The sequence below is a fragment of the Dermacentor andersoni genome, chromosome 9 (assembly GCF_023375885.2).
Source record: "Dermacentor andersoni chromosome 9, qqDerAnde1_hic_scaffold, whole genome shotgun sequence".
Classification (NCBI taxonomy): Eukaryota; Metazoa; Arthropoda; class Arachnida; order Ixodida; family Ixodidae; genus Dermacentor; species Dermacentor andersoni.
Genome location: NC_092822.1, coordinates 102,300,266 through 102,312,606, shown reverse-complemented (window position 1 = coordinate 102,312,606; position 12,341 = coordinate 102,300,266). Strand labels below are relative to the sequence as shown.

At 47.8% G+C, this 12,341-nt stretch overlaps 1 protein-coding gene across 1 annotated transcript in view; it reads left to right on the top strand.

Moving 5' to 3' along the window:
* The window catches only part of LOC129384001 (uncharacterized), a 43,063-nt gene extending 38,905 nt beyond the window's left edge, over positions 1–4,158 (top strand). Inside the window, exons 7-8 of the mRNA XM_072284384.1 lie at positions 568–690; positions 3,738–4,158. Of these exons, the coding sequence (XP_072140485.1) occupies positions 568–690; positions 3,738–3,929 (315 nt within the window). The 3' untranslated portion in view covers positions 3,930–4,158. The remainder of the gene's footprint in view (positions 1–567; positions 691–3,737) is intronic.
* The last annotated feature ends 8,183 nt before the right edge of the window (positions 4,159–12,341 follow it).

The window sequence follows — 12,341 nt, the reverse complement described above, 5'->3', positions numbered from 1 at the left end:
CTTAGGCGATAGAAGCACCTGAACATCTCGCCATGCGGATGCCTCTTGCATGTTTTAAAAGGAAGATGGGAGCATGGGCGTATGGTCCCGGTATTTAAGCCAGCTGCTTGACGAGCCAAGTGCTAGGCGGTGTCTGACATAGCTGCCCCTGAGCTACATGGGCGCAACACTCAAGTCGCCCCATTAGGATGATCTCGTTTCCTTAACAATGTCCAGTTCAATAATTAGTAAGGCGGCACTCATTAAAAAATGTGCATTGGTATGTAATTTTCGACGAAACAATTCTCCACCGTCTACTTATGACAATTTCACTTGATGGAAAGGCTAACTGAAACCTTCGGTTGTTCACTTGTTGCACTGCATAAGAAGTCTATCGAAGCATGGCTTTGAAAACTGGTTTACACAACTTGCTTTTTAAATCCCTTGCATACTACATTTTTCGGTGTAGCTAGATGATATTGGTTGAGATCCCATCGAAAGATTAAGTTGGAAGCTTAAGCATAGGCTCAAGGTTGCATGATCAGGTTAGCCATGCCCCACTTTTATAACCGCCAAAATTGACCGCAGGTGTGCAATGATCAGAAGTACGGGGATGTCCAGAAGAGCGAACTGTTGAACTGCAGGTACGTCGTGGACGACAAGGGGTTCAAGACCTTTGTCTACGACATACCCGAGACACTACAGTACAAGGTAATTAGCATCTTCAGCACAAATGAGTCGAGCCACTGAATTCGTTTTCTCCAAGGTCACTTTAATCCTGAAGCCACTAGAGACTGTTGTGAATGGCCAGTGTTGAACTGACATAGCCAACGTCAGCGAAATCTACGGGAGAATAAATAAGCCCTCGCTCAGACATTTAAAAAATTATGGGGTTTTACGTGCCAAAACGACTTTCTGATTATGGGGCACGCCGTAGTGGGGGACTCCGGAAACTTGGTCCACCGGGGGTTCTTTAACGTGCGCCTAAATGTAAGTATACGGGTGTTTTTGCCCCCATCGAAATGCGGCCGCCGTGTCCGGGATTCGATGCCGCGATCTCGTGCTTAGCAGTCCAGCACCATAGCAACTAAGCAACCACGTCGAGTGTCACTCAGACGTCGCTTAACATTGGCCTGAATAAACGAAAAAAGTCATGCGAATAGCGAATTCCTAATTGCATCACTCAAAAAAATTTAACAGCCTCTTGATGTAGACTATGTGTTCTTTCAGCTGGCACAAATTGTCTAAATTCATAAAAGACCGATGGTATGTGCTCTACGTATCACAGTTGAACCAGGTTTTTCCAAAATCCAATTTTATGAATTTCTTGATCTTACGAAAACACGGGGAATGCGGGAGATGGAAATTGAAGACGATGAGCAAAACGAGAACAAGGTGAAAGCAGGAGCCAACGTTTCGACAAGTGGACTTGTCTTCATACGTCGCCTTGACTACATACGTCGCCTTGAAGAAGACAAGTCCACTTGTCGAAACGTTGGCTCCTGCTTTCACCTTGTTCTCGTTTTGCTCATCGTCTTGATTTCACGTAGAAATTCAAATTCCCCAAAGTTATTCCATTAGGTGTAATGAAACTACCAATTCCATCTTTTGATGGAATATTGACTATCCCTCTCGCTATTACGAAGCAACACCAAAGAAAGAAAGCGGAAAAGGAAACTAAAAAATTCCACGCAGCAAAAGACACGCTTTGGGATCGCGCGTGGGAATTCGCGAATACAAGGCTTGCGCTGACTGACTGCCACGCTATCCCGCCAGGCGTGGACTTCGTCGTCTACGTAAGCAATGATGCCAGACATGAATGCAACAGAAAATTGGGATAGCTTGTGACGCTTCTTCCCGACGCAGAGTAAGCGTGAGAGGATGACGACACGAACGCAAACGTAGATCGCGTGCCGACAGCTAGCGAGGTCACGCACGCCATCGACCTCCTCCTATCAATTTGCTGAGGCTGAAGAAACAAGGAAACAGACTCGTCGCTTTGGTGAACCACGTGAGCGGCGAGGCAATCTCATTGAAAAGCCGTAGGCAAGTAAAGATAACCGATTTTTTTTTTCACGAGAAATAAATTGGCCGTCTGACCATGGAGTTTTCGTATCTTTCGATTTTACTAAATTCTCGAGTTCACGAACTTTCTATCACTACCCGTCGAGTGCGCAAAATCTGGGCGCGACTGTATATGACTTGTCCAGCTCCACATGTTTTCCTTAGTACCAGCAGGAAGATCATTCGTTAGCGTTACGTCTCTAATCTTGTACCGCTATCGTTACGTTCCTTACGTTCGTTACGTTCCTCGTTGTTACTTTCCGATAACAATTCCACCTACATGGGGCTAGGCTAAGGAAAAAAGCTCATAGACGGGGCTTGAATGACCGTTAGATATGCATACATGGCAGCGGGTCCCGAGCCTATAAGGCTGTACAGCGCGTCAGTTTGTTTTTCTATGGCAGAAAAAAAAATCAAATTCACGAGTTGGTACATATACATGAAACAACAGCAGGTTCCTCACTTTAAAAGCAGAATATTATAAAATAAATCAGGAAAAGAGAAAGAAGATATGCTGGCATATAAAATTACTCAGCCTCTCCAAACGTGAGACTAGTTATTAACGGTGAATGTGTTGTCTGTGTCCACACGTGTTCATAAATTTTATATACAATCAAACTAAGTCTGTCCCCTCACTTTCTTATTACGTAAATTCTATGCAAACTACTATATCAACTGTGTATGAATTTGCTGCCTTACTTGCTAAATAAAGTATTCCTTATATGTCCATAGCTTATCAGAAGTGTACGTGGAAAGAAAATAATTCATAATGCATTAGTACACGATCGCATGTACATCTGAAGCTGCTGCGTTGGGGCGCTTCACTATATGGAATATAATTTATTGGGTGTTGAGAGAGTGGAAGGTCATAGGAGATAAAGCATTGCCGAAGCCAAGTCGTTATTGATTAATCACTGCGCTTTGTCTTCCTTGCCTGAACTCCGTTATGCGTATGCCTGAAGTCTTTTTTCAGTACGTACTGCGTGCGTATATTTTGCAAACCTGTGTTGTTGTCGAATATGAACTTATTGACTACATGACGCTGGCTGCGTCGTTGCCCTGTTCGAAGACATTTGCGCACGCAGTTAACGATGTGGGTCCGTTTTTACAAAAAGCTCCTGCGCTACTCTTAGACAAATGTGCACCCTTTTTTGTCACACAACAGTAATCGTCATCTGCATTGCTTGCGATTCCTTTCTTGAAAACGCCGCGCACGCTACTTTCCTGTCAAAAATGCTTTCTCGTGCTGATAACGCGCATGCCGTTTGTGGGTTGGAAGTGCCGGGCTAGAAGCGTTAAGTAAATGCGGAGAAGACAGACGACGATTATCGCACGTTGTGTGGCAAGATACGACCCAAAGGGTGCAATTTTGTTTAAGAGTGTAGAATTGTCAGTAAAAGCACGTAGGAGCCAATCCTGATGTTGTACGTGCGTATTATTCGGAAAGGCCGCAGGCCATTAGAAAATGATACTTATATGAACTAAGCGCCTTGTTAATTTGTCCCTTGGTTTTTTTTTTGCCTTCTTCAAGTTCTGGCTCGTTTCTAAATTTTACAAATTTCCATTAATCTTCAGTTAGACACCGATCATCAGACTATTTACTTATAAGCGCCAGTCAATATGCATATGTACCTTGCAATTGTTATGTCAAGTCATATGTGTTTTTACTAGCTTCTTCTGTTTTATTTCTAAAGCTCTGCCTTAGCCGGAAGAACGCAACCACACTGAAGTACGGACTCACGGCGGTGGGACTTGAGTTTTCGGATGCCGCCGACCACTGTGGAATGGGAAAGTTTCCAATGCTGACCACAGTGAAGAAGACACTCAAGTTCTTCGAGGAAAAGTACAAGTCCCCGGACGCCTACCAGGACTGCCTGTCAGCGTAGCGCGCTGCTGTTATTGGCACCGGAATACAAGATGTGTTACACGAGTCTGTTACGTTACTGATGTTGAGAAAAGAGTAAGATTATTTAACTTCTTAGTCGCTGCTATTTCTGCATTTTTCGCGAATTGCTGGGTGGGAAGATATTAGTGTGGCCGATCCTACACGCACAAGGCCTAGCAGAGTGGTAGGCATGAAATATTTGTTATGCATCGCGCCCACACGTGAGCTATCAAGTAAGTAGCATACCAGTTAGCTCGTTAAGTCGTGTTTTTCTGCCACGCTTGCCTGTGTACCGGAAGACTAGGTGGTCCTCAAAACGTGGAGTCAATGTGTGTCCGGATCTGCAGTCTTTACCGGCGAATGCTGAGAGCAAAAGTATGGCCTTCGAGATTTGCGTTTGCTACTCCGAGGGCGTTGTCAGTGACGCGTTTATTCCGACACCAACAATCATTCCCATAGTTCGGTTGCTCCACTGTGGCATTTGCTCTTCCCGGTAGCGTATTTAGAATTGCTCGTAGGTACAACGGGGCGTGCCACTTTTGACGGAGCTCGACGTTTCTGCGCAGGCGCGAGTAAGAGCGGGCGCGAGAGAGAAAATGTGGGGGCTTTTGGTCCTTGAATATATGACTCAGCCTAGGCACTATGGAGGAGGTCTTAGATTGCGTTGTATTCGTTTGTCCCCTGACATGCCGGCATTGCGGAGTTCGGTCGAGTTGGTTTATACGCTCCGCCGCTGGCTGCCCGCGCGGTGAGGCAGTGGGCGCGGACGCCGCTTGGTGATCGCTGTGTCTGAAGGGACAATGTTCTGACTGGTGTTTTATAAGTCGCGGGTCGAATTTTTCGTCGCGACGATAGATCGGATTCTTTACAAGCACTGCTCCAGGAGGGCACATGTAACCGGCAAACGGAGGCCTCAGGAGAGCACCTGAGGTTATATTAAAGCAGGCGGCGCAGGATCTCCGGGGCACCCAAGCGGTAGCGGGGGGATCAAAGCTGGAAGCCGGGCGGCCCGTGGGTTGGGGCCGCAGAGGCCGAAGCGTGCCTGGGGGTGTTCGCATAAAACATTGGCTGTCCGCGATAGCGGACAGCCGATCTTATACTCCCCTGGCACGCGCAGGCCTCTGCGAGCCCCAACCCACGGACCAGTCCGGCTTCTAGCTTTGATATCCCCGTTGCCGCTTTGGTGTCCTGGAGGCGCCGCCAATAATGCGAAATAATGACACGTTGTTTTCATTAGTAAAAACATGATCGATTAAATATGATTGCGTCGAGCCGCCAACTTGCGATGCTAAGTTCAGCACAACCGCGCCCCGCGACTTCTGCCGGCACGGCGCGCCTAGGGACAAGCGCATACACCGCGCCCCAAGGGACTCCTCCGTAGTACCTAGGCAGAGTCGTATTTTCAAGAATCAAAACTCCCCACATTTCCTCTCTCGCACCCGCTCTCACTCGCGCATGCGCGCAAACGTCCGTCGTCTCCGCAAGTTCCACGCCCCGTTGTACCTACGAGCAGTTGGAAATACGCTTCCCGGTACGTGCCTTCGACCACCGCCCACGAGAGTTTATGGGTCCCCTCCGAGCATATTGGATGGCAATGGGCGTCTTGCGCTGGAGTTTGAGGTATAGTAGCGGCGCCTGGTGGCGGCGCGGGAAACGACGTCTGGGTCGTACCAGCTTGGGTCGTATTGAGCCAGGGGTAGCACACTCTCAAGTTCAACAAATGGCCACAGAGGGCGAAAAAATCGACCGCGCGCCGCTGCTAACAAAGCCGACGTAGTAGCATCACTTTCGGGATTCGTTCGTTAGTTCCAACATTTCCCGGTAGAGGCGTCGTAATAAGCGCAATTTTATCTTACAAACTTTCTCTTACAATTACCGAAGCATTTTCTTTTACATAAAAACAGGGCAAAATTATCATTGCTAATTAGATATTGTGCTCTTTGTTAGTAAGTTTATTGTTTCTTCGCCATTATAAACGCAAATAGCGTTCAGCATCATCGATCTTTCACGTGACCTCTGGCCTGGATTTAAAATTTTTACCGGTATTTCCGAGTGCACGGCGGCACGGATTCATTCGTTCGTACACTCAAGACTGCTTTGTTTCTAAAACTAGTTTCTTGCGCTTCGATGTCTCGCGTTATTTAACTTGGGGTGAAGTTACGTGTTTGCAAGCGGACATGTAAGCTCGGCAGATGGGTTTCGGTCGTGAGCCATTCGGAACAGGTCTGCATCGAAACGGGAGCTGGATTTTGCTGCGGCTGACAACGGCAATAACGGTGAGTCGTTTAACACCGCTGCTTGAATCGTTATATAATATCCGTGTCATTACCTTCCAGGCGGGCACAAGTTAACGAACTAGATCCTGCATTACATATGGGCAGTGAGGATCTCAGTTGCTGTTTCCTAAATAAACCTTTACTTGCGAGGCTGTCGTTTGGTTTACACACACAACCAGGAAAGAAAGAGCGATATCGGAACGCGCGTCTCATTTTTCATGTTATTGTAGCCGTGGTTGTAGGTGACTGAGTAGCCTTATCAATATACATATTAAACATTTTTTTCGAGTCGGCCGGCAACGTCTTTCGTCCACAAAACCGAATAATCCTTTGGTAAAATGAAGTGAAAGTACAGAATTTAATGTATTAAACAGTTGCAAGCCTGATAATTCACCCATATTTCGTACTTGCTGGTTCCAAGTGTTCTTGCTGTTCAGATTGGTTTGCCGTAGGGCATTTATTTTTGCAGTAGTGAAGCGGTGCATCACGTTCGTGCAGAAAAATAATGCATCAGTTCTAATAGCTTCATGACTTTCATGCATTTGCTTGTGGAACTAGCAGTGTGATCACCTCTAGTGTATAAATGAACCCACAAATGTTCTCATTTGTGATCTTAATAGTACTTGCGCTGTTGACATGCATTGTAGTTAGGCAGACATCAATTTTATGGACAATAGCAATATTTATTTAACATGCTGCTTAAGCACCCTAGAACAGACAGTGTACATTTGCATGTGTTCTGTAGTCGCAAATCATTACAACATATATGTCACACCTTTTTGCATTTTAAAACTTTGCTTTTTCAATTTCTGATTCAGTCAAAATTTCTGTTCCAGACATGCAGTAATGAAGACGGCACCAGTATAAAGCAACACACTCCACGCACTAAACAGAAGCTGCTGCCTGCTACAACAAGGTCATTGTGTGGACATTGGCTACTACTACAAGGTAAACAACACATGGTTCAGAAATAAATATGTTTGATATATGCTGTATTGGCTTGCTGTTTGGAGCAGATATGAATGTTTGTTCATATTTATGGTTCAGTATAATTGGTTCGAACATATAAAACACACATAAATTTGGCTAATCTGTGCTGTATCTCATGTGTCACCGTTTTGCCCCAACAGAGTCTATGCCAAGCACATCTTGGTCATCACAGGAGCTCCTATCTGCGCCAACAGGAAGGGGCTGGAGCCGAATTTGCAAGGCTTTTACACCAAGAACAAAGAAGCACATGCAGAAGAATATGAATGAGATATCAAGTCTGCAGAGGACTGTGTCAAGACTGAAAAGAGCTTCAGCCACCATTCCACCAGCACGGACATTTGGTTGAGTCATCCAGGTAACTCAAAAAGGACTTTCTAGAAATTCTTCGTCTTCAGGTGCACCTGCAACATCTGACCAAGCACGGACGACGCTGGCCAAAAGATTGAGTTCCATCAGTTTGCCCTTAATCAGCTTCCTAGCCATGTTAATTCCGTTTGTGGCAAGTGTAATTTTTCTTCTATAAATGCAAGCTTTCTCATTGCCCATTTTTGTTAGAGGTCATTCATCCTCATCCAAATATAAAGGTCAACCGATTCTTCGCTGATACTTAATACCAGTCACTGTCTAGCAGCCTAACATATCTGTAGCAGTATCTTCTAGTTTATGTTGTCATGCGCAATTCCTCTCCTGAAATAGCTAATGCAGCATCGGCATGCGTCTTGCATTAACCTATGCACATGTGCTATGCACCATTTTACTTTTCTTGATGTTTTTAGCCTTCAATGCTTGCAGAGCAGAGTGGCTTCTCTTTTGAATGCAAGCTTTCTCATTTTCCATATTCCTAGTCTCGTTGATGATTGCTCCTCTTCCTTGATAGCCTGGGTCTTTGTGCAAGCTACAGTGAAGTGATTGATTGCAGAATCTGGTTTTGCTGCCACACTTGGCTGTGGTAACTGTGTTACGTTTCTCAGATGTGGGGGCCTGGTCAGTTGCATTGGTAAGCAGTCCCTCGAGGTAAGCATTTGCTCCTGCAGTCCGCAAAGCGACATAGACTCCCAGTATACACACACCGTAACTGGTGCGCCCCGTTCGTTCTGGCCTGCTGCAGTAATGGGCAAATTGTGCTTGTGGCTTACCTCGGCCATGATTTGCTCAAAACGGAGACCAGCATATGTGCTCACATGGTTCGAAGTGTATGAAGTTCATAGCCGTATGGGTGGAAAGGCCCGCAAGAATGGCTGCCGAAGGTGATGCCCACAAAAGCGACTTGTCCACATTGCGACAAAGTGTGAGCCACACATAGCAGCCCCCGAAAGAAAATAAATGTGCACGTTGGAAAGGAGTTAACGCTAAAATGCCGGGTAGTCCATGTCGCTGTGTTGGTTGCGGCAGCAGATGCCTGCGTCACCTGATTGCTTCGCAATGGAAGTTGCTCATCTTCAACGGCAACTGTTGGTTCAAACAGGTGCGAGACTCTGTCCAATCTGTTTGTACCGCAGGTTGTCGCTCGTTACCAGACCACCACATGTGACAAAGGCAAGCATTATGCCGTAAGATTGTTCGTAGCCAATGTATAATGTATTGTCTGAACCTCATGCGGTGACTGATTGCTGTTTAATCTTGCTGTTATGCCACTTGGTTACGGTCGCAGTTTTATGTTTTTCGAATATTGCGGCCTGGTCGGTTGCACTGGGAAGCAGCCTCTCGTAGTAAGCATTTGATCCTGCAGTCTGCACAGCGACATAGACTCCCAATTTACGCACACCGTGATTCGTGCTCCCCGTTCACCCTTTCCTGCTGCAGCCATGGGCAAATTGTGCCTCTGGCCTTTCTCGGCCGCGATTAGGCATGAACGGAGACCAGCATAAGTGCTTACATGGTCGGACGTGTATGAAGTTGGGTGGAAAGGCCCGTAAAAGTGGCTGATGAAGGTGATGCCCACGAAAGCGACTTGTCCATATTGAGACAATGTGGGACACCAAGTGTGAGCCACACATTAGTGGCCTCCAAAAGAAAAACATGCAGGCTGGAAAGGAGTCAATGCTAAAATGATGGGTAGTCCATGTCGCTGTGTAGGCTGCGGCAGCAGGTGCCTGCGTCGCTTGATTGCTTTGCACTGCAAGTTGCTCATCTTTAACAGCGACTGTCGCTGCAAACAGGTGGGACACTCTGTCCAATCTGTTTCTGCTGCTGGTTGTTGCTCGTTAGTAGACCACCACATGCGACGAAGGCAGGCACTACGCCTGTAGGTAGGCAGCTCAATGTACCCTAATAGACCCGTGTATGTGAATGCTCACTGTTGCCATATGGTTCGTCGCCAATGTATAATGTATTGTCTGAACCTCATGCGGTGACTGATTGCTGTTTAATTTTGCTGTTATGTCACTTGGTTATGGTCGCAGTGTTATGTTTTTAGAATATTGCGGCCTGGTCGGTTGCACTGGGAAGCAGCCTCTCGAAGTAAGCATTCGCTCCTGCAGCCTGCACAGCGACATAGACTCCCAATTTTCATGCACCGTGATTCGTGCTCCCCGTTCGCGCTTTCCTGCTGCAGCAATGGGCATATTGTGCCTCTGGCCTTTCTCGGCCGCGATTAGGCATGAACGGAGACCAGCATACGTGCTTACATAGTCCGATGCGTATGAAGTTGATAGCCAGATGGTTGGAAAGGCCCGCAAAAGTAGCTGATGGAGGCGATGCCCACGAAAGCGACTTGTCCATAGTGAGACAATGTGAGACAGCAAGTGTGAGCCACACATTAGCGGCCCCCGAAAGAAAAGAAACGTGCAGGTTGGAAAGGAGTGAATGGCTAAAATCTGGGGTAGCCCATGTCGCTGTGTAGGCTGCGGTAGCAGATGCCTGCGTCTCCCGATTGCTTCGCAATGCAATTTGGGCATTTTTAACGGCGACTGTCGCTGCAAACAAGTGGCACACTCTGTCCAATATGTTTCCGCTGCTGGTTGTTGCTCGTTAGCCTGACCACCACGTGCGACGACGACGGTGAGCCGTTTACGAGCTCGCGTCAATGATTCCAGCGTATCTCGACATGCAAACTTTATTTCTGCTATTGCACGAGAATGTACACTGCTTGTCTTCTGCCAATAAAGTCGCGCGTTCTGTTCACTCACTTGTGGCTTGTTTGTATGGGCGTCAGTAGAGGCTCTTGGCAATTTGAACGCACCACCTACGCGGCAGCGAAGGCATTGAGGCATGCCGCATAGCCTGCAGGGCAAGCACGGCGCGTACCAGCGTACGCGACCGGCACAAAACGGCCATATTGAATTTTGCTCTAAAAAAAAAAATGTGCACTTCCGCTTCCGGTTTGAGCAACGTCATCTGGCGTCCCCCAAAGTAAGTTCCATGCGCTGCCGCTGCTTATTTTCGAACCACGGCGGAAGGTACAGTTTCCCTTCTCTAAGTTTGTTCTTTATTCTATGATTGAGCCCTGGCTGTGGCGAAGCATGTTTCTAGGCCGAGTTTTGCGTCGATTCGCACTTTTTTCTGCCCTGTTGCAAGTGCGAAAAGGCTCGTCACTTCTCACAGACCTAGTCGACCACGCTGCGAGCTGGTCGCAGCCTATAGTTTAACGAAAACGGACTCTCCGTGTGCCGTGGGACGTAATGCTGGAAGCAGAAGGAATCGGCGACGCCAATCCGGAGGGACCTAGCTCAGCACCGAAAAAGCGTCACCGTCGATACTGCTGCGTCGTGGGCTGCCATGAACAAGAAGCCCTGAATCCCGACATCCGATTCTATCGTTTCCCTTCAAGGCCTCACGAAGCGGAGCGTAGGGCGCGCTGTATAACTGCAGTTCGTCGCGCTGGGTAAGCGAAACTTCGCGCCATGCTGACTGCTTCACCTGTCTTGAAGCTTGCTTGATTATAGATCTGCGTTCTAAAATTCGGTCTTTTGCACCTACAGTCCCGACGGCAGACCGACATAGCAGCAGGCATGGCTGGTTGTTCACGATTCGAAACGCGGCCACAGCGACAATTAACAATTCGACCGGTGCGAAGTGATGAAGTACCCAGGTGTGTGCAAATGACCACAAATGGCCGGGCTGATTCGGTGACAATTCACTACCCCACTACGAGCAGCACAGGTTAGAGAGGTTGAATGTGCTCATACTTGACCTCAAGCCAGCATGTTGAGGCAGCGCAGCAAGATAGTATTGATTACAGCAGATCGATTTTCGAGCGTTGTCATTAAAAGCTACATCAAGCGAGCAGCGCACGAGCTCGCGCTGCACCGCGATTCGCACGTACGTGCGAGCTCATATGCATTGCATCAGTTATTACCAGTTACTAAAAGGGACAGATGGCCGCTACTACAATGCAGGCATAACTACTTGTTTAGCGGCATGCAGTCAACAAAGATTGCAGGAGGCCCGCCGTTTCGCGGCATGTCGAAAGACCGCTGCCGTCGCGGCGCGTACGATCGTGCGCTCGAGCAGTTCGTACGTCGCGGCATGCTGAAAGACCGCTGCCGTCGCCGCGCGTACCGTCGTGCGCTCGAGCAGTTCCGTACACATGATGCCGGCTTATCGCTGCTGTGGATTCATTTATAGAAAGCATTTCCTCGCGTTTGTGCGCCTGAATCTAGCAGCGTGCAAACCTAATTACCTGAAGTTCCACTTCGTACGCGACTCGCTTCACTTGCGATTGACACCGCGCTAAAACCTCGCCGCTTAATTCTTGAACAGCATACACGTATTCGGCACTGCATAATTTCTTGCCTTTACGCAGCGTGCCACTCCTGAAAAAAATCTTCGGCGCCCTATATTCGCTGCAAGCCGTGATACAACACAACCGAAAGTGGCGGGTCCATATTGTAAACGTGCTTTCTGAAGCAGACGACCGAGCTTGGTACGACCCATTTTAGGACAGAGGGCGCTTTTCAGCACCTTTTTCGCAGCGCCCCCTGGGCAATGCAAGAGCCCCATCGCTGTGCTACGGCGACCATAGTAGCACAGCTCTGCGCAGCGCTTCTTCGGGTGATGCGACGTGTTTAGTCTTGCAGCGCTTCGTACACCGTCACTCAGCAGAGAGTGGCTGAGTGACAGAGGCCGCGTCTTTTTTACGAATTCATGGAATTCATCTTCAAGCACTGTCGCGGTCATTCACCGCACCAGTACTGCACGTCACCCGC